This window comes from Ictalurus furcatus, chromosome 23, assembly GCF_023375685.1.
Source record: "Ictalurus furcatus strain D&B chromosome 23, Billie_1.0, whole genome shotgun sequence".
NCBI lineage: Eukaryota > Metazoa > Chordata > Actinopteri > Siluriformes > Ictaluridae > Ictalurus > Ictalurus furcatus.
Genome location: NC_071277.1, coordinates 13232060 through 13252032, shown reverse-complemented (window position 1 = coordinate 13252032; position 19973 = coordinate 13232060). Strand labels below are relative to the sequence as shown.

General features: G+C 39.5%; 1 protein-coding gene across 2 annotated transcripts in view; it reads right to left on the bottom strand.

Annotated features, from left to right (window-relative positions):
* The window catches only part of megf8 (multiple EGF-like-domains 8), a 57919-nt gene that overhangs the window by 23582 nt on the left and 14364 nt on the right, over positions 1-19973 (bottom strand). For both annotated transcript variants that reach the window (XM_053610905.1, XM_053610904.1), the window contains 23 exons: positions 19131-19311; positions 18719-18864; positions 17885-17995; positions 17316-17467; positions 15422-15523; positions 15148-15295; positions 14725-14888; positions 14315-14518; positions 12908-13111; positions 12141-12383; positions 11509-11627; positions 10338-10469; positions 9140-9253; positions 8212-8295; positions 6582-6827; positions 4210-4394; positions 3895-4108; positions 3429-3669; positions 3182-3314; positions 2797-3050; positions 1756-1866; positions 620-738; positions 36-273 (listed from right to left, as the gene is read on the bottom strand). In XM_053610905.1, coding sequence (XP_053466880.1) covers positions 36-273; positions 620-738; positions 1756-1866; positions 2797-3050; positions 3182-3314; positions 3429-3669; positions 3895-4108; positions 4210-4394; positions 6582-6827; positions 8212-8295; positions 9140-9253; positions 10338-10469; positions 11509-11627; positions 12141-12383; positions 12908-13111; positions 14315-14518; positions 14725-14888; positions 15148-15295; positions 15422-15523; positions 17316-17467; positions 17885-17995; positions 18719-18864; positions 19131-19311 — 3845 coding nt within the window. The remainder of the gene's footprint in view (positions 1-35; positions 274-619; positions 739-1755; positions 1867-2796; positions 3051-3181; positions 3315-3428; positions 3670-3894; positions 4109-4209; positions 4395-6581; positions 6828-8211; positions 8296-9139; positions 9254-10337; positions 10470-11508; positions 11628-12140; positions 12384-12907; positions 13112-14314; positions 14519-14724; positions 14889-15147; positions 15296-15421; positions 15524-17315; positions 17468-17884; positions 17996-18718; positions 18865-19130; positions 19312-19973) is intronic.

Genomic DNA, 19973 nt, shown 5'->3' with positions numbered 1-19973 from the left:
TGGAAACCTTTTAAAACATATCTAATGTTCCATACCTTGTACTCTGTCCACATCAGACTACTAAGATTGAGGCTCCATGTGTCATTCATAACACTGTTTGGTGTTACCCCCCCCACCACAATCATTAAGTGGTGATTGTCTGTCTGAGTATTAGACATATGGTCATGAATGGCTACCACAACAGAGGCATGATGGTAGCGGGGCAAGGGTCCAGATCCATCCTCCCCTGAACTGGTAAGCATCTGAGTCCAGCGGTGCTCTTGTACAAAGTACCTAAGCCAATCCACACATGATTTTAGAATACACATGCAAACAAAGGATAAACCAATGAGTAATCACCATTATGCCATAGTGCTGTTGAATTCTCCAATCTTATTTATCAGAAGTTGTTGATTAATTTTCAGTAATAGTCTGACAGTAGTGTAAAGGTTAAAAATAGGCTGTGTCTTTCATTATTAAATAATGATGTGTAAATCATTATTAAAAGGAATGAAACACTTGGAAAAGAATCAACTTTCAGGGTGGTAACAGTAACTTCACTTCGCACCAGGCCACATCACACATCCTAATTACATCATATTACAATCTACTTTGTCACATATCTTAAAATTGTTCATACCTGTAAACATTTCCCAGAATTCCCTCTGAGAGAGAGAGGCCACCATACAACCAGAGTGTGCCCTGGGGCCCAGAAACTAGCGAGTGCCCCATTCTCTGGAGAAACCTGTAAGATGGATTCTGTGGGCATGGAGGAGGGAAAAAAAAAAAAAGGTAATTTGAAGATGGCCTGAACAATGTTAATATCTATGCAGTTTTAGCACTGTTCATCATAAAAAATATCAACTTACTGTAGAAAATTGAATGACCAAATCAATGAAATATAATACATAATACAGCTATTCATGTTTTTCATATGATACTTGTTAGACACAGTTACATATACACATACACACACACACACACACACACACACACACACATACACATATACAGTTATATATATATATATATATATATATATATATATATATATATATATATATATATAACTGTATATATATATGTAACTGTGTGTATATATATATATATATATACATACATATAGACACTCTAAGTGCTTTACATAGTACTGGGGTGTAGCATCCCCCTGGATGATGCGATGACAGCCATAGTGCATCAGAACACCCACCACACACCAGCTATTGGTGGAGAGGAGAGGAGAGTGATGTAGCCAATTTAGGGATGGAGATTATTAGGGGGACATGATAGATAAGGGCCAGTGGGGGAATTTCACCTACTTAATGGGATTTTTAACGACCACAGAGAGCCAGGACTTCGGTTTAACGTCTCATCCGAAAGACAGAGCTGTTTTTACAGTACAGTGTCCCCATCACTATAGGCCCCACACAGACCACAGGGTGAGCACCTCCTGCTGGCCTCCCTAATACCATTTCCAACAGCAACCTTAGTTTCCCCCAGGAGGTCTCCCATCCAGGTACTGGCCAGGCTCAACCATGCTTCGCTTCAGTGGGAAACCAGGCAAGAACTGCAACTTTCAGGGTTAGTCTCTCTTTTGTCAAAGCAATCCAGTATGCAAATTCACACTCTCTCTGTGTTTAGCTAACATGCAGGAATAGGTATGCAGATCATCATGAATACGGCAATGAACTTATAATGGAGTCATAGATAAATTGAGGGAACACATCAGGGTTCACTCCATCTCTTCATAGAAAGGGTTTGAGTGAGATGTCTCACCACTGTGAGCTGTGTATCCAGCAGATTCTCCCACACCAGGCTGCTTGCATCTGCGACAGACGAGCAGTCAGATCCGGCCCAGCCAGGAGTGCAAACACACACTCCAAGAGTCTGCAAGAATATAGGAGAATAAGGTCACCTAAAATTATCATCAGTGGCCTGACAATTAGCTGTTCCTCAAGAACACATTGACAAGGTTTATTCGCAAAATCTGCAGGTAGACGTACTTAGATTTTAAGATTCCAGATCTTACCATAAGATTTTCCTTACCATAGAAAGGCTTACGTGTAGCACCTAAGTGTTTTTCACCTTAAACTGAACGAACGTAAAAAGGCATTTATTTTCATTAAATCTCAAACATGTTATTTGGTGAACTGAACACACTTTTGACTACAATTACAATAAAGGTTACCAGCTTTCTTTCACAAATATGGAAAAGACAAGGGCCGAAAAAGAGGGGTCATAACATCTTGTCACAATGCTTCCAGAGACAACATTGCTTTTCCATACACAAATTCAAAAGCACATCAGCCATCAATATGCTTAAACTCTGTGTGTCATGACACAAATGTGCTTCAGAGCAAAAATATAAACCAGGCTTCACACACTCATTCACAAATTTTACACAATAATCAATGCTACACAGACAGTAACCAGAATTCAGAATCAAACCGCCACTACCTGCTGCACTACCATGCCATCTTGGTCTTCTGCTGCTCTTATTAATTTCTACACTTTAAATCATTGATTGTTCATGAGCTACATATACTGCAATTGAATATTCCCCTTTAACATATCAGTTAATAAACAATGGATTGCTCCTAAAAAGAAAGTTAGATTGTTTCTACTTCAGTGCAATTTTATGGTGTTTTACTATTCATCATGGTACCCGTGCAGACATTAACAAAAAAAAACCATTAAACTCATCCCAGGAAAGTAAAAATCTAAATGGACAGGTAATTTTCTTGCAAGGACAGTTGCAATACTGCGGTAGCTGTTTATCTACTGTAAAACAAGGCACTTGTTAACATTCAATCTCACCAAGTTACAGATGCCTCGTCCCTCTCTAGTGCCACAATCCCCTGGGCAGATGGGCCAATCACAGAGTGGTCCACCGTATCCATTGGGACACTGGCAGATCCCGCCTCGGCACTGAGCAAAGCCCTGGCATTCTGATGACCCATCAAGGCCCTCACCAAGTACTTCCTCAGTGCAACGCCGCACCCAGAAGGAGGCATTAAAACCCTGAGGATGAACCGAAGACACATTCGCCTCAAAGTAGACTGAGATCACACCTGAAATGATTGACAGAAGTTATTATAATTATAAAAAAATATTTTTTACAGCAAATTTAAAGCAGATTCAAAGACAAAAATAGATCTTCCATGCAACTTAAAAGGTATGAAAATGTAGCAAAATTAATTACCAGATGTGGCTTCTACAGTGATTGGTTGATTACGGGTTGTGCCACAAAAAGCTCCAATCAGGTTGTGATCCGAATGCATCACACCATTGCTGAGAAAACGTGGCAGGCCATCGAATATGTACACGTATGAGTTCTGTGCAATTTTTTAAAAAAACATGCACATAATTTAGAACATTTTACAATGTTATATCTTTTCTGATGCAGCATTTAATTCACGTGTTGCTTTGATATAGGATATTGCACTTACTGTGCAATGTGTATAAGAGTCTGGATGCAGGGTCAATGCCACAGGTGGGCACATCTGGCTTGGCAGGCATGGTGCCAGATCCTCAGAGACAGAGAGAACCCACAGGCAGTGTGAGAGACCATCCTGGCCTCCTGCTGATCCATGCCAACCAAGAGAGGACGAGAGGGGCAGTAAGGAGGAAGACGACGAAGAAAGGGCAACTGAGCGACCTTGACACTGCCTGAAACATGTGCCATTGTTCCTGAAAAAAAAATGAAAGATGACATTTTAAATATGGCTTTAAATTAAGTTGTATTGAATTTCTTATCCAGAAAAACCTAAGAAAAAAACATGAAATTCCTTGCCCTTATTTCCTCTGCCCTTTAGTCGAATATTACTAGCTGTGTACCTGTTAGCTTTTTATTTATCTTGTGAAAACTGTCAAAAATTGTCAATTGACAATCATGAGATAATGCTGGTGTCTCACCGGGGGTCTCCGTAGTAGCCAGGCAAGCAGAACTCGCAGTGTACTCCATGGGTATGGTGCGTACAGTAGCACTGGCCTGTTTGATTGTGGCAGAATCCCTGCAGTGGGTCACCATGCCCATTACACTCGCATTGCACACAGCCTCCTCCGCCGGCCACTGCTGAACCAAAGCTACCGGGCCGACAGTATTCACAGTGCAGTCCTGTGGTCCAATCTGGAAATAAATAAATAAATAAAATAAAGGATGCCCAGTGAAGGTTCACTAATGTACACACATCATAAGAGGGCAGAGAACAGAATAGAGTAGGTATTCACCCTGGCATTGGTCGCAGATTCCTGGTGCCGTGATGCAGGTGCTGTGGAAGTTACAGCCGCAATCAACGTCACACTCCACACCACTCAATACCAAAGTGGCCGGGTCCGAAGTCCAACCCAGAGAGCACTCGCACTCAAAAATTGGACTGCCACTGCACTTGCCCTCACGACATTCATTATAACATCTAAGAAGCAGGAAGACAACCAAACATAGCCATAAACACATGGTGATACTAATTCCCTTATTATATCTTAGAAGGGCTTAGCATTGGGATGACACACAACGCTAACACACCATACATCTGGGATACAAACAAACTTGGCATGATAACTAGCCAACTAGCCATAACTGGCTAAACTAACTTAACAATCTTCCTGTGTGGTGTAAAATAAGAAAGGACAAACATTTAATGGCTTGAGTTTTGGGTAGTTCAAATTCTCTCAAATGTCTTGAACTCATACTACAGAGAATATCAAATGGCAGCATGTTTTCTCTTGCTGCAACCCATTCTCAAACATGTTTTACAACAGGGGTGGACAAATCCCTAGCCTAGCAAGTTTTTTCGAAGTTGTGTGGCAGACAAGTGTGTGATGCCTTCTCTCCGGTCTGCTGCTCGTCAAAGTATCCATCAACGCTTCAGTGTCCCCAGACTCTGGTAGTTAAACTTAGCCTCCCAGATTAAAAAAAAAAAAAAAAGATATAATAATAATAATTTCCTAATAATAATAACAAATTCCTGAAGCTCTCTGGTTGAAATAATAAATAATATAAATAAAAAGGTTTGAACACAAGGGCTCTGTCTAGACTCAATCTCTCACTATTCAGTATATAGACTGTTTTGTTCAGAATACAGCAGCCGTGAAGGAAACACCAAACACACAAAAAAACAAAAATACAGCAGTGTTACATGTGAAACACTGAACACTAAAAGAACTCAGAACAACTTCCTGTTGAGTTTAAATAGCCAGTAAATGGGGTTTTCTGCATTTAATAATAATAATAATAATAATAATAATAATAATAACGTTTAATTTATATAGTGCCTTTCCAGAGGTCAAGGACGCTTAACAATAGTGACAGAGTAGCACGTAAACAATGAACTAATAAACATTAATGGACAGATAAACAATGAACAGTCATGGACAGACACATAGTACAATCCGTGAAGACAATTACATGGCAGCACATTAGGACAAAACACTGAGAAAAGTTTTAAAATAAGGTCAGCTGCTTTGGTTTCTATTTGGTTTCATTTTTTGTAACTCTCCATTAAAAATAAATGACTCGCAGTCTATCGTTTGTCTGAATCAAAAACCGCTCGTGTTTCCTCACTGAGCAAAACTTTTCATATTCAATGCTTATGCAAACATATTACTTATGAATTCACTATTTTTACCTGCTTGTTAAATTTTTTAATGAAATTGAAACAGATCTTCAAGTCCCTGTTCACACCCAATCTGCTTCATTTTCGACTTAGGACATGCATTTGATTTAAATGTTAACATGCATATTCTCCTAGTTGTCATATAACACCTGATATTGACTTCGTCCACTGCCACTGCTGTTACGCGTTAGAAATTAAAAATAAAGCCTCTTTGCTCAAATGGAAGAATGAAATTGTGTTTGAGGAAATATTATTTAACTAAATAGCTGTTGTTTTTTTTGCAGTTTTTTGTGTATTATATTAATTTTATTAAATTATCTTAATTGACTTCAGATCTCAACCAATTGAACACTTACGGGAGGTTTTTTTTTTTTTTTTGGAAGAATGGTGTTCATCGCTCCAGGTCGGCTCCAAAGACTTGCAGAATCTACGCCTTACTAATTAATTAACTAAGGTGCTTACTAAATAATTAACACATTACTTTGGTTTTTCCTTTTAATTTGGCACATATCTATATTTCATGACCTCTGATGTCTGATGTACTGTACTTCACGTCAACATCCATCCAAAAGAAAAAGAAGTCTAAGAAATTCATATGCTCAGTGTAAGAATTGTCTACTTAAATAGGCATTCAGTAAACACAATGACATTTTAAAGACACTTTAGAAGCAAAATCATAATAGGTGTCTACAAATTATCTCACACACATTTAATCAGAATTGTAATTAATGAGAGTAATTTTATATATAATTAGTTTCCTTTGAGTCGCGTTGCATCCTCATTCATTCGGATCAGTTTCAGCCTGGAATTGTGTACGCACATCATGGATATACCTTAGAAGGAAGTGTGGCTTTGCACAGAGCTGACTGTAGGGAGTTAGCCAGATAATGTCAGCTAGTTAACTCAAAGTCAGGCTGAAGAACATAAACCACATAAAACAAAGTGGGCATAATCAAACAGAAGGTAAGTAATGTGATAATGACTCACGTCTGATTGCAGTAATGCTCTCCATCTCCGGTGAAACCCCTCTCACAGTGGCACTCATAGGAGATGGGTGTGTTCACACAGGTGGCTGAGGGATGGCAGGTGTGGAGGCCCAGCCTGCACTCCTCCACATCAGGGCATGACGCATAGGACCACACAGCATCTCCATTAACGTCTACCCCCTCCAGCAGATCCATCTCCAAATCCAGCTCCATGGGTCGTGGTGGGGAAAGGGTACGAGGCTCAGGGCTAACAGTCAAAAGATGGTATGGATGTTTTACTCTTATTCTTAAAGGAGAAATCCACCCTGATTGACTTATACCAGTTTAATGTTGTTTACGATCATCCTCATACCACTGTATCACTACTTGCGCAACACTGTAAACCTTAAATCTTAAATGCACTATTCATTCCACAGCAATTTCACTTGTACACTATCATTACATTACTGTCTTTTCTGTTCATTTGTTTTATAAACTTGCGTGCCACTGCAGTAGAAGCATTTCACTGTTTCTCATTTCAGTTTTTACTCATCTTTATTCATCATTTATACTATCTCACAATAAGGCAAACTTGAATTTGAACTTGATAAAAAAAATTTAAAAAAAACATTTAATCTTCAGTGGCATCCAAGACTAATTACGAATAAAATTCTGAGGTGGTTTTCACACTTTGTACATTTGTTGCGGTCTGAATCCGAATGCGAGACTCACCTGATTCTATCGAACCCCGGTGCATTTGTGTTCATTTTACATCATCACTAATGTGCATGGAGAACACAACACGACTTGCCATATTTTTTATATTATTTTTATTTATATATATATATATATATATATATATATATATTTATATATATATATATATACACACATACACACACACACACACACACACACACGTATAAATACATATTTCAGTTCACAGTAATTGCGGCTCAGTTCAAGTGCAACTGAACTCCTACAGGTAGTCTCAGGTTCGGTACTGCGGTGCACTTCCCAGTCCGCATGACAGATTTCACATTAGCAATTTTCCATGCAAACCATGCTCTGTTTCAGACTAAACTGCTAATGTGAAAGCCCCCTGAGATGCCGCTTTCATGAACATGTCGCTCAATTTTCACTTTGGTTAGAAATTGCCTACATCACCCACAATGCTATTCGACTACCTGCTGATAGTGGTGCCAGTGGAATTTAGTCCTTGTTTGATGTCTACCTAAAGAGAGCAATGCACCAGAGCTGATACCCCTTTAATTTGTTCAGCTCTCTCACCTCTTTATCCATACACTCTGCTCAAACTGATGACTGCTGGTCATTGTGTAGATTGTCAAGTAGCCAAGACGAGTCTCTGCCATAAGTCGGCACAACTGCATCACACTGTATTCTGCACAACATTCTGGAGCTACCTTTGCCATCTCGACTACTTCAATGTTGGATTTCTCATTAATATGATATTGAACATGGCTGGAAATAGTGAGAAATGAAACCTGACTCTTATCACCTATGTTTGAGCTTGTTGGAGTTTTTCTTCTATTAAAAGCCACTGTAAAAAGCATAGCAATTCTCCCTGTGACATCGGCATGGCAGACAATCACAAACCCTGGCGGGAACACAGAAATGTGCTGTAGCTTTACCTTGAGGCCTTCACTTCAGCAACAGCAACAGTGCAGTTAGTCACAGATGAGTCAATTATTCCTCCCCAGTCTCCTTTCAGACACCTGCCATAAAACAGGGTTTATAAAGCAAATGGGAAAAGGTAGACAAACGTGGATATGTTATGATTAGTTATTTACTTTTTACAAAAAGTATACTTTACTATATACTTCCTTAACTGCTACATCATATCTGATGAAAAAATGTGACAAAATTAGCCACAAGCACTATCACATAACAAGCATTATGGTCACTATCAATGACTATGTTTACATGGACAGCAGTAATCTAATTATTGACCTTGTTCTGAAGACGACAATATTCTGATTACGGTGTTTACTTCAAGTATGACTTTAGCCGGATTAAGATAATCAATAATCGCTGTTTACATGGTAGTTTCTTAATCAGAGTATCGTCTTAATCGAGTTAATATCGGATTATTGTTGTCCATGTAAATGTACTGTATGTGGCTTTTTCCAGGTCCACTTTGAAGAATTTATTTCAAATGTACTGGTTTCTATGTGTTGATTTACTGTTTAATTTGTATATACAAGAAATAGTAAAATGCCAGCATTAGCACAGGAGCAATCACATTTATATTTATAAGTCAATAATGTTTATACAAGTATTTTAATAACCATATGATCACAAAAACACAAAATTAATCAAATCTTTTTCCTGTTGTGTTTTCACCATCAAACAGATGGATCAGAAATATCACTTTTATTGGATATGTTGGAAGGATGAAGCAGTTTAACACTTGAATACCACAGAACTAACATTTCTACTGGTTTCATCATGAATGATTCAAAACCTCACAAGTGTGTGATATTTCTAATGAAACCCTCATGAAGTGCAACAAGAGTGATTTTAGAAAACATTTCTGCAGTTAATGAAAATGTGTCCTACCTGCCAAAGGTAGGGTTGCTGTAATCCCCACACCAGCCACACTGAAAGGTCTGCAGGCATTCTGTACATGTGGCTAAAGCAGAGCACTGCTTACACTGGGGAACCGAGTGCACACTATAAGTGGAAACAAGGAATTATAACAACTTACAATTAAGAGCAAAATGTATTGTTTCTCATCATATTTTGTGGATTTGTTCATATTATTATGTAAAAATAATATGTACAAACTAGCTAACTAACTTGTTTTAGCTCAAGTTAAAGCAACCTAGTCTTGAGTATGCATGAAGATTGGGATTCTGCCCATCGAACTCAGACAATTATAGCACATGATAAAGAGAAAGAAAGCAAATAGCCTACTTTGCCAGAAATTTATATTTAGCAGCTCTTCTTTTCTTTTAAAAGTAATATAACACATTTTTATTTGCTCTGTGTTGCCTCATGCATTACAAATCAACAAAGAAAGACTACTCACTACTGGCTATTTTTTCATTCCTACAGTATCTCCTCTTCCATTCATATGAATTGAGTTTTTTCCAAGGCAAATTTTATTCTTCTATCTGAACACTCCTAACTTATGTAGCTAAATGTATCTCCTTTCAGTGTGTTACAACCAAGTTTAATATCTCTCACTCATATTTGTTCAGCTGCCTACAGTTCTGTAGCTTCATGTCATTACTCACAAAGAACTGATGGGAAGCGATTATAAATTTAAATTCTTTTCATCATCTACACTGGTCTAAAGTAAAGTTAGCTAAAGATAAACCAGGCACTGATCAATTGTATGAAAGGTTTATGATGTAGCCAAGTCCCTTACATGCTCTGGTCATGTTTAAAACTGAATTTCTGGCCATTCATTTTTTTTTTTCACAGGCTTTAGGCGTGATCCTTGAGCCCATTGCTACCACTTCAATATTTAGATAAGTCCCAGAGGAACACATGTAATTCTGTTAAAGTCATGAGAGCATTTGCTACCCTCAGAAAAGCATCTTCACAAGCCAAGACGATGTCAAGAAAATCCTACAGAAACAACTGATTTTATATATATATATATATATATATATATATATATATATATATATATATATATATATATATACACATACACACACACACACACACACACACACACATACATATATATATATATATATATTTAAAAAATTTTGAATATATATTTGCTGATGCAGCATCATCTTACCTGTCATACCAGTCTCTGCACTCCCCATAGGGGAACTTGGTGAGATAAGCAGCAAAGTAAAAGCAGGTCTGAGCAGACTCGCACCACGCACACTGGCTAGAGTTTGACAAACACTCCCCACATGTTGTCCTCCTTTTACAGACAGAAAAGAAGAAGAGAAATGTTTAAAATATATTTTATATATATCATAGTTTAGAGCAATCTGGCACTTCGTAGTAATGCTAATGAAATGGTCCATGGCAATAAGGTTTTGGAAATGATGTCATGCCACTATGCATTTTGGGATATTGGGATATGAGTATTTCTCAGTCTGTTTGTGACAAATATTGATTCCAAACATGCATAGATAGAATTCAAAAGAAGGACTTTTTTTTTCATTTAACTTTTAAAGGATGCAAAAGTCTGACATTTTGAGATTGGATAGTCCAATCTATGCATTCAACAAACAGTCAACAAGCCATCTATAGACTTGCAACAACCTGTCAGGGATACATTTACATTTATGGCATTTGGCAGACTATCCCCTATCCAATTATCCCATGTTTTATACAACTGAGCAGTTGAGGACTAAGGGCTATGCCTGGCTCAAGGCATAACAAGTGGCGGCTTGGCGGTACTGGGATTTGAACTCATGACCTTCCAATCACAAGTCCAATGTCCTAACCACTGAGCTAAATAGCTATGATGGGGGTTTTTTTTTTTTAGCAGAAACAAGTGAACACGAGCAAGAGAGCACGAGATAGATAGATAGATAGATAGATCTACAGAGAGTGGGGTAGTGATGGAAAGTGTAATGAACTCAACATTTTAATTAGATCTTTTAATCTAGCTGAGGAACATCAAGTAAATTTCCAACTCAGAGCGAAAATACTGGGCATATGCTGCAGAATAAGGTTATAATAATCAAACACAAACTTTGGCATCTCTGGGACTTTCCTGCTCCCCTCTTTTTTTCCTGTATCCATGAAAAAATTACATTTTTCACTGTCCATTTTTTAAAAATCATTTTTTGACCCTGAATTTGAACAATAACTATACCTAGAGCAGAACATGTAAGGAACATGTAAGGATAAGGAAGACTAGTGATCTTATTTGACAGGATGGATCACTCCACAGTGGCATAACAGCCCTATACAAGAACAATCAGTTCAGGTGATGAATTCACACTCACTGGTTACAGACTTTAGGACATCCCAACGGATCCCGAATGGAGCCTTCCAGTCTCCCACGGCGACTGCATAAGTAATCCCCCTTCTTACTGGAGTTGATTTGCCACTCACAGTAAGGGTCCTATGGGGAAACAATAAAAATGATAATTTATTGAAGCATCATTATATACTATATGGCCAAAGGATTGTGGACACCAGACCATCACACCCATATATGGGTCTTCCCCAAACTGTTGCCGCAAAGTTTGAAACACACAATTGAATAGCGTGCATTTGAATTCTGTAGCATTAAAACTTCCCTTGACTGGAACTAAGGACCCCAACCCTGTTTCAGCATGACAGTGCACAAAGTGAGCTCCATGAAGGCATGGTTTGCCAAATACCCACAGCTATGATCCAAACTCTAGTGGAAAGCCTTCCCAGAAGATTAGAGGCTATTATAACAGCAAAGGAGGACCAAATCTGGAATAGGATGTTTAACAAGCAGATTCGGGTATGATGACAAACTTTTGTGTCCACAACCTTTTAGCCAGATAGTGAAGTTCCAATGGCCCACATTTAGAAACAAGCAACTACATATCTCTTCTGATAAAACACCAGTGTAATTTTGCATCATATGCCACCTGTGCTGTACCTGAGTGCAGGCTCTGCAGTCTCTGTACTCCTCACACAGTGTGCAGTGTTGGGGGTTGAGCAACAGGTGGTGCTCTTCTCCCTGTGGCTCTAGGCACCACTCGTGGCTGATGTTGGAGCGCAGCATGCATACGTTTGTGGTTGGGCACCAGCCACAGGACTGATCGGACAGACAGGCCAAACAGGAGTGGTACGCTGAACACGAGCCTGAGCGATATGGCTCCAAGAACAGAAATGAGATCTCCTGATGAACAATGAAAGAAACTGGATAAGTGGACATGAGTTAAGGCAAACTGGACTTATGGTACTAGAGCCATGATGAAAATGTTTTGCTACTCATCAGCTGCACTGCCTTATTACTACATTTTATAATACTGAAATGCCAGAAAATTTTGAATGGTTGAAAGCCTCCATAGTTGTACTTCTTTCCACAATTGCAGAATTTTGTTTCCAAATCAATGTTTCCCCCAGAGGTAGATGATACTGTAGCACAACACCCAAGTATACTGACAACCAGTATATTTTTTCCCATTAAAAAAAAAGCACATTTAATGGGACAATTTCTTTCAATAACACACATTTCTATTCAGAAATTCACTGGAAGCCGGGAAGACGGGAAGCCTTTATGATATCAGCTTGTACCCATATACTGGAAATACTGGAAGCTCCTTATTTGCAGTTAATATGCTACAGTAAAAATCTTCCTGAATTTTCATCAGTCCAGACCCTGGACTCAACTGCCAGAGTTATGATAAACAAAGCCCTTACACTTCCACCAGGTATGGCAGTTCGGTTCCAGGTAAGGGCCATCTCACTGGTCTGGCCTGAGGCGGAGCTGTTCAGGTAGCCCTCTGCCTGCACCAGATAACGATTCCCCCGCGTGAGATTCTGAAACAGACGAGAACCATCCGGACGAGACAAGAGGCGGCTCTCCTTTTCCTCCTGAGCTGACCAGCGTCCAAGAACATCAGTCTGCGTGCACAAAAGAGTTTGTATAAAAAATTTAAATCAAAGTCATGTCGTTTTGACACTGATGCCTCCATCTTTTCCCCTAATCATGTCTAGCACATCTACTTTTTTTACGTAAGACATGGATTTGGATTAGCATAGGCGGAAACTGATACATGGGTACAAATTAGGGATGTCACGAGAACCGATACTTCGGTACCAACATTCTTAAAACGTGACGGTACTTGTGACGGTACTTGTTTTTCAATTTTTCCGGACCTGATGGGGTCAGCAAATACGTGCAAGTGTTTTAGTCGGCCCACAAGTGGTGAAGAACAACAACAACAACTACAAGCACACCGGAAAAACTACAGAAGTTTAGCTCGGCCCCAACTCGTTGAGAGGAAAGGTGGTATGGAATATGGAAATACTTCGCATTCGAGGCGGATGATAACAAACATATAATTCATGCTCTGAAGCCGGTGTGCAACCGATGCTGTTGTTCATTTCAAACAAAGCGAGGAAACACCTGGAATTTGGCGAAGCACCTGAAAGACGGTCCCTATATTATGTTTGTTTGAGGCAGCTGCATTGTGGCCGAGAAACTAGCTAACGTTATGCTCCATGTAATATTTGCAATAGCCAGTTATGTGTTAACGATGCTAACACATTGCAATGTTATAAACTACCTCCGAATGGACCACCATGCATTGCCATTCAGCCCGTGTCCTGTCAGCTAAATGTAGCCTAATGTCACTAATAATTATTCAAATGTTCATGCTTTTAATAAATCTTTTTGGCCAGTCACCTTATCAGTGAATTTAAACTAATGCTTGCATTCAGAGTATAAGGGGTGTGTGTGTGTGTGTTTGTGCGTGCGTTTAGGAACGCTGCACCTCCACTGTAGCCTCCACTCACTGTCAGACAGTGTTTGATAACTAAAATCTCTCTCTCTCTCTCTTTTTGCCAGTATCCTTTTGCCAGAGGAGGATGTCCTCCAGGAGAGTTTTTAATTTAATTTTATTTTATTTTTATACCACAGCGTGGTATCGACTTTGGTATCGAGTATCGTGTACTTTTGGTGGTATCGGTACTGACTACTAGATTTTTGGTATCGTGACATCCCTAGTACAAATTAAGTCAAACGCTTATATTAATGGAATAGAATAGGTGCTATTGGCTTGAAAGGAACACCGGTGCAGACATCAGAGTAGACTGTCCTCTTACCAGGTGGACCGAGTTCGGCCCTGCAGCCATCTTCACTGTAAAGTGAAACTTCTGAATCCTGGCCCACATGGCAACAGTCTCTTGGGGAGGAGGTGCTGGAGGTGGAGCCCCTAACAGTGGGTGAATAAAACCACGAAACTGCAGAGTAACATCCATCTCAGTTGAGGGGTTGAGTATTATGGAGGCGCTCCTCAGAATGGTCACCTGTAGAGGAGACACAGAAGTAGACAAGTAGAGTCCAATCAAACTGATTTTCTTTTCTTTTTTATAAATTAAAAGATGAAAAATAAACAACTTAAGGTGAAAAATATTAATACAGTAAGAAGGATATAAAAGAACACAAAACCATACCATACCAACCAAACTTTGTCTATAGGAAAGTCAGAAATTAGAGTTGAGTTCTAACGTACCTTGTCGGGCTGCGAGTGGTTGCGCGGGTGCTGAAAGGTGAGCAGGTGCAGTCCTGGGACATAGTTCTCGGTGCGACAGGAGGGGAGGGAAGTCAGGAAACTCGTCCGCTCCCCCCACCAGCCGTACGCCCCAGAGATCTGGTCCACACGGCATGCACTACGCTCTGCGAGGGGTCAGAATTGGTTGTTACACAGGACTCTATGACTGTTAGATCAGCTGACACATAGCTGACACACTTGGCTATATATAGAAAAAGATCAAGAAAACCAACCTACAACCACAGAAAAATTAAACAAGCCAGTATTTCACAGACACAGGAAATTAGGCATGTCATGAGATACTGATTTGCTACAAAAACTGTGGTTGCACATGGTTGTATTGTAATCACTCACTCATGCTGCTCTCTTCTCCCCTGTTCATACCTGAGACCGGTAAACAGGAATCGTTCTGGACACACCAGCCAAAATCACCAGGGGCACGAGGGAGAGAGTTGGGCACACCACTGAATACTAGACATGACTGGCAGTCAGAAAGGAAGCGCGCCAGACCCAAACAGCCAGTGCTGCCACACTGTGGGCACACACAAAGATAATACTATAAGACGTAATAGATTGATAATGAGGAAAGCAGTTTGAAAAGGAACAAAAGAGAAATGAAAGTAAAGGAAAAGAAGCAAGTAGGTATGCATCGTTTTACTGGATTAGTTGGTTGGTATTCCCGACAGCGACCCTCACACCAACTGCATTCTGGGTTTTTTAGACACATTCTCTCATCTGGGGCCTCAGCACACACTGCATCCTGTCACACAGGAACACACACAAGAAATCCTCATTTTCATCACTGACTAGATGGAAACAGTGTGACTGCTTTCAGATGGCTCTACCATAATTCTTTAGTATCAGTGTATATTAATGCTGGTCAAAGCACAAAAGTTTCATTTCTGTTCCACAGGAGGAGTCAGTGTAGCCTGCCTTGGACTGCATGGCTGATACAACTTCAATCAGATTGGACATGCTAAGGGACTGTTGTGTGAGATCAGCAGTTTCTGAAATCCTCAAACCAGCCCATCTGGCACCAATAACCATGCAGTTAAAGTTACAGGGATCACATTTTCCCCCATTCTGATGTTTGATGTGGCCATTAACTGAAGCTCTTGACCTGCATCTACATGATTTTAGGCACTGTGCTGCAGCCATATGATTGTCACAATTTACAGACTTGCAGCTGTTTGCAATGAACAAATCAAACAAAAGCAACTGAAATAGTTAAACACAACGACTGCTTCAAGTGGTTTCCCCAAATTCAACTGAAAATGCAACTTATAATGATTTCTCCAGTTTCAAAATTATTCAACCCCTTCGTGGCAAGCATCTTTAGTACTTAATGGAGCATCTTTTTGCTGTTATGGCCTGGTGCAAATGAGATGTATAGCTTCTGGCAGAGTTCCTGAGGAATCTTGGCTCATTCATGAACAATGGCCTCCAGTTCAGTAATATTCTTGGGTTTGTGTGCTGCAACTATCTTCTTCAAATCCCACCAGAGATTTTCTATGGGGCTCAAGTCAGGAGACTGTGATGGCCCTGTAGAATCTTCCAGGATGACTTCTGCAACCAAGCCTTGGTCCATGGAATCTGAGGTATGCTTGGGATCATTGTCCTGTTGGAAGGTCCAATAACGGCCAAGCTTCAGCTTATTGACAGACGGCATGATGTTTTCTCCTAGGATTTCCTGATACTTCAATGAATCCATCTTGCCTTCCATACGCTGCAGGTTTCCAGTGCCAGAGGATACAAAGCAGCCCCAGAGCATCACCGAGTCACCACCATGCTTGACTGTGGACAGAGTGTTCTTTCTTCATTTCTCCAGAAATACCGCCGAGCCATCGTGCCGAAAAGTTCCAGTTTTGTTTCATCTCTCCACAGAACAGAATCCCAAAACTTCTGTGGCTTATTTATATGATTTTGAGCCGACTTTTCTTGTGGTTTTGGATCAGTACTGATGTACGTCTTGGAGTTCTGGCATGGAAACCGTCTGCGTTTAGTACATACCTTACTGTGCTCACTGAAACCTCAGTGCCTGTTGCCACCATGTCTTGCTGCAGGTTTTTTGCAGTCACTCGAGGGTTTCCCATAGTTCCATTGTGTGGAATAACACAAATGGAACTATGGGAATTATGCTTTGATGAAAAAATCCAAAATAAATAAAAGTAATTGAATATTTTAGCTCTTCAAAGTAGATACCCTTTTTGCCTAGAATTTCCAGAAATGAATTCTTGGCATTTTCTCAACCGATTTCTTGAGGAATCTCTGAGATGCTTTTTAAACGGTATTAAAGGAGTTCCCACCTATGCTGGACGCTTATTGGCTGCTTTTCCGAATATTTTGCTCCAAGTCATCCATTTGAAAAAATATTATTTTGTAAATAACAATTATATACAAAACTGATTTCAAACATTTAATCATACACCTTCAGATCAAAAGGTTTTTAAGATCATGAGAAACATTTCTGTCAAGTGTCTCCAAAATCGGTAGTGTGGTCAAAATAGTCTTTGTATTTTACATGTTAGGTTTTATTTCCTAAATCAACTCACTCGGTCACCAGGGTCACTGCTGACAAACAGTGGGACTTTGTATGCCACCAGGTCACCAAGGGCAACACCACTGTAACCACCGGCAACAAGCAGCACACGGCCATCCATGACAGCAGCAACATGAGAGTAACGGCCTCTCACAGATCGGCTTCCTAATGGAAAATAAACAAAAGAGTTTGAGTGCGGACACATAAACTGGTCCCACCGATAGTCAGTTGTGGTCAAGGAATTTATATAGCACCATAAGAATAATCTCTTATGCAAGAGATATTCTTATGTTAGAAGCTCATACAGTAAACAAAACAACTTCCACTGCAACTGGCAAATTGTTCAGAACTGTAAAAAAAAAAAATTATTAAAAAAAGTCAATTTATAGTCAAGTGAGGCTAAGACTGCTTTCTTGTCCTTTATTTATTCTCTCCTCAGCCTTCTTTATTTGTATGGTGGACTGCACAGCAGTGACACCAACATTGTAATGCGGTATTAAGGTACTTGGTGCAACAGCACGTCCATAATGTCCTGTGGTCAGAAACTGACACTTACGGCTCTCTGGTTGTTAAAACACTTACGGTGTGTGAGACTTTCTCCTGCAGAAACCCACTGGTGGCAGCCCAGGTGGTAGAAGAAGATCTCCTCATCATAACATTTCTCCTCCAGATAATGGATATGCACATTTCCACCTTTAATAAAAAAAATTATTTAAATGCTAGTGTGATTCATTCTCTGCTGCTGTGGATGGTCCCGTATGGATACACTAAAGACTGCACTTCCCAAAGTCAGTTTATGCCCAAGCCTCACATTGCTTCAGTGGATAATCTCTCCTAGATACTGTAGACTTGTCCCCAAGATCTAATTACACTGCAAAAAAGTCATCTTAGCAAGTGAAAATATCTTTAATATAGTTAAATATATCTAGCATATCTTATTATAAGATTAAAATAAACCAATTGACGTTTTCTTATTCCATTGGCAGATCCTTTTGCGTCTTTTTAGAAATAAATGCTTAAAATGAGTAAAATTATCTGCCAATAGAAAAGACTATTTCAAGATTGAAATAAGTACAAATGGCTTGAAATAGGTTTCATAATCTTAGATTTGGTTTATTGTGATCTTATAATAGGAAATACTAGATATATTTAACTATATTCAAGGCATTTCCATCTGCTAAGATGTCATATTTTTGCAAAGCATAAAGACTATGTTTTGAGGATAAACGAAAGTCTTATGGGTTTGGAATGACATGAGGGTGAGTAACTGATGACAGAAATTGAATTTTTTGGCGAACTATCACTTCAAACAAAAGCTGTTAAATTAGTTAAATCACACCACATTCACCGTATATTTCAACATATATTCCAAATCTTGTTACTGATCAGCTTTGAAATAATAAAACCAAGACTCACCGTATACCACCATGTAATTGCCAATTATGGTGGCGGAATGAAAGGCTCTTTCCCGAGGTCCGTTAGCAGGGTAACGTGAGCGAAGGGAGGTCCAGAAACGCTTATCCACATGGAAAATATCTGTAGAGTTTACCCTCACACTGAACCTGTAAAAGAGATAACAGAGATAAGGGCATGCCATTAAAAAAACACTTGGGCATCTTGAACAACTCCAAAATCTATCCAGAACAAGTATTCCACCTTACACGATCTTTATCAAAAAGTAAACATCCATTGCTGCTGATCTAGACCAGGCGAGGCAGAAATCCCGTTGTCAGTCGCAGTGAGTTGTAATAGTCTTACTCCAAGTCTACATCTCAAGCAGAAAGTCTGTGATAACATGGCTTACTGACACATCACCCTGTTGTTGTACCTGGCAGTAGTAGGTCTGTGTCCTCCATATACCAGCAGAGTCCTGGATGGAGAGTGGAAGACCATGCTGTGACCTGCAGTGGCAGGGGGCTTTCCCCCATGAGGCTCGACTTCCTCCCAAACCATGTCTCCCAGTCGAAAACGATACAGAGAGGAGGAGAACATGTCCTTCTCTGTGCGCCCTAAAGACAGAGATACACACAGGAAACAAGATAAGTGATAGAGTGATAATTCATAATCTGTAAGTTATAAGTGGGTCTTAGCTAAAGACATCAGATTTTGTGTTTTCCAAATTGCCCAATGGACGAAATATCAAAAAACAGAAAAAAAGAAAAGAAAAAAACCCTACTTCTTATTGACTTTTGCAAAAGAAAGGTTTTCATTTGGTGTGTAGCCAGCTGCTGCACTACATACACATCGGCCAAGGCTTGATCTTCCTGTCCGTAGAGCATATTTTACTAGGTGGATTAATAAGCATGAACAGATGACAGACAATCTTTTCGGAATCAAGAACATGAAAAGTATGTGAAAACGCTGAAGAAACTGAAGAAAATAAAGTTCAATGCAAATCCATCGAGTAACTCTCCTACATACTGCATGTGGTCACCTTGCATTTGACCTTGTCAAAAGAAAATAAAGATGCTATTTAGACTCAAATAATAAGTGCAATAATAATCATATACTCATTCATATTAGTTAGACTGCATTAATGCACTTAACTAACTAACTAACTAGTGTACCATACACTATTGCATTACTTTATCTTCCACTTTTTAGCCTAATCGATTAGGTTTCCAGGCAACCCAAACATGAGACTGGGCAAGCACACTTGAGCTTTTCCTTG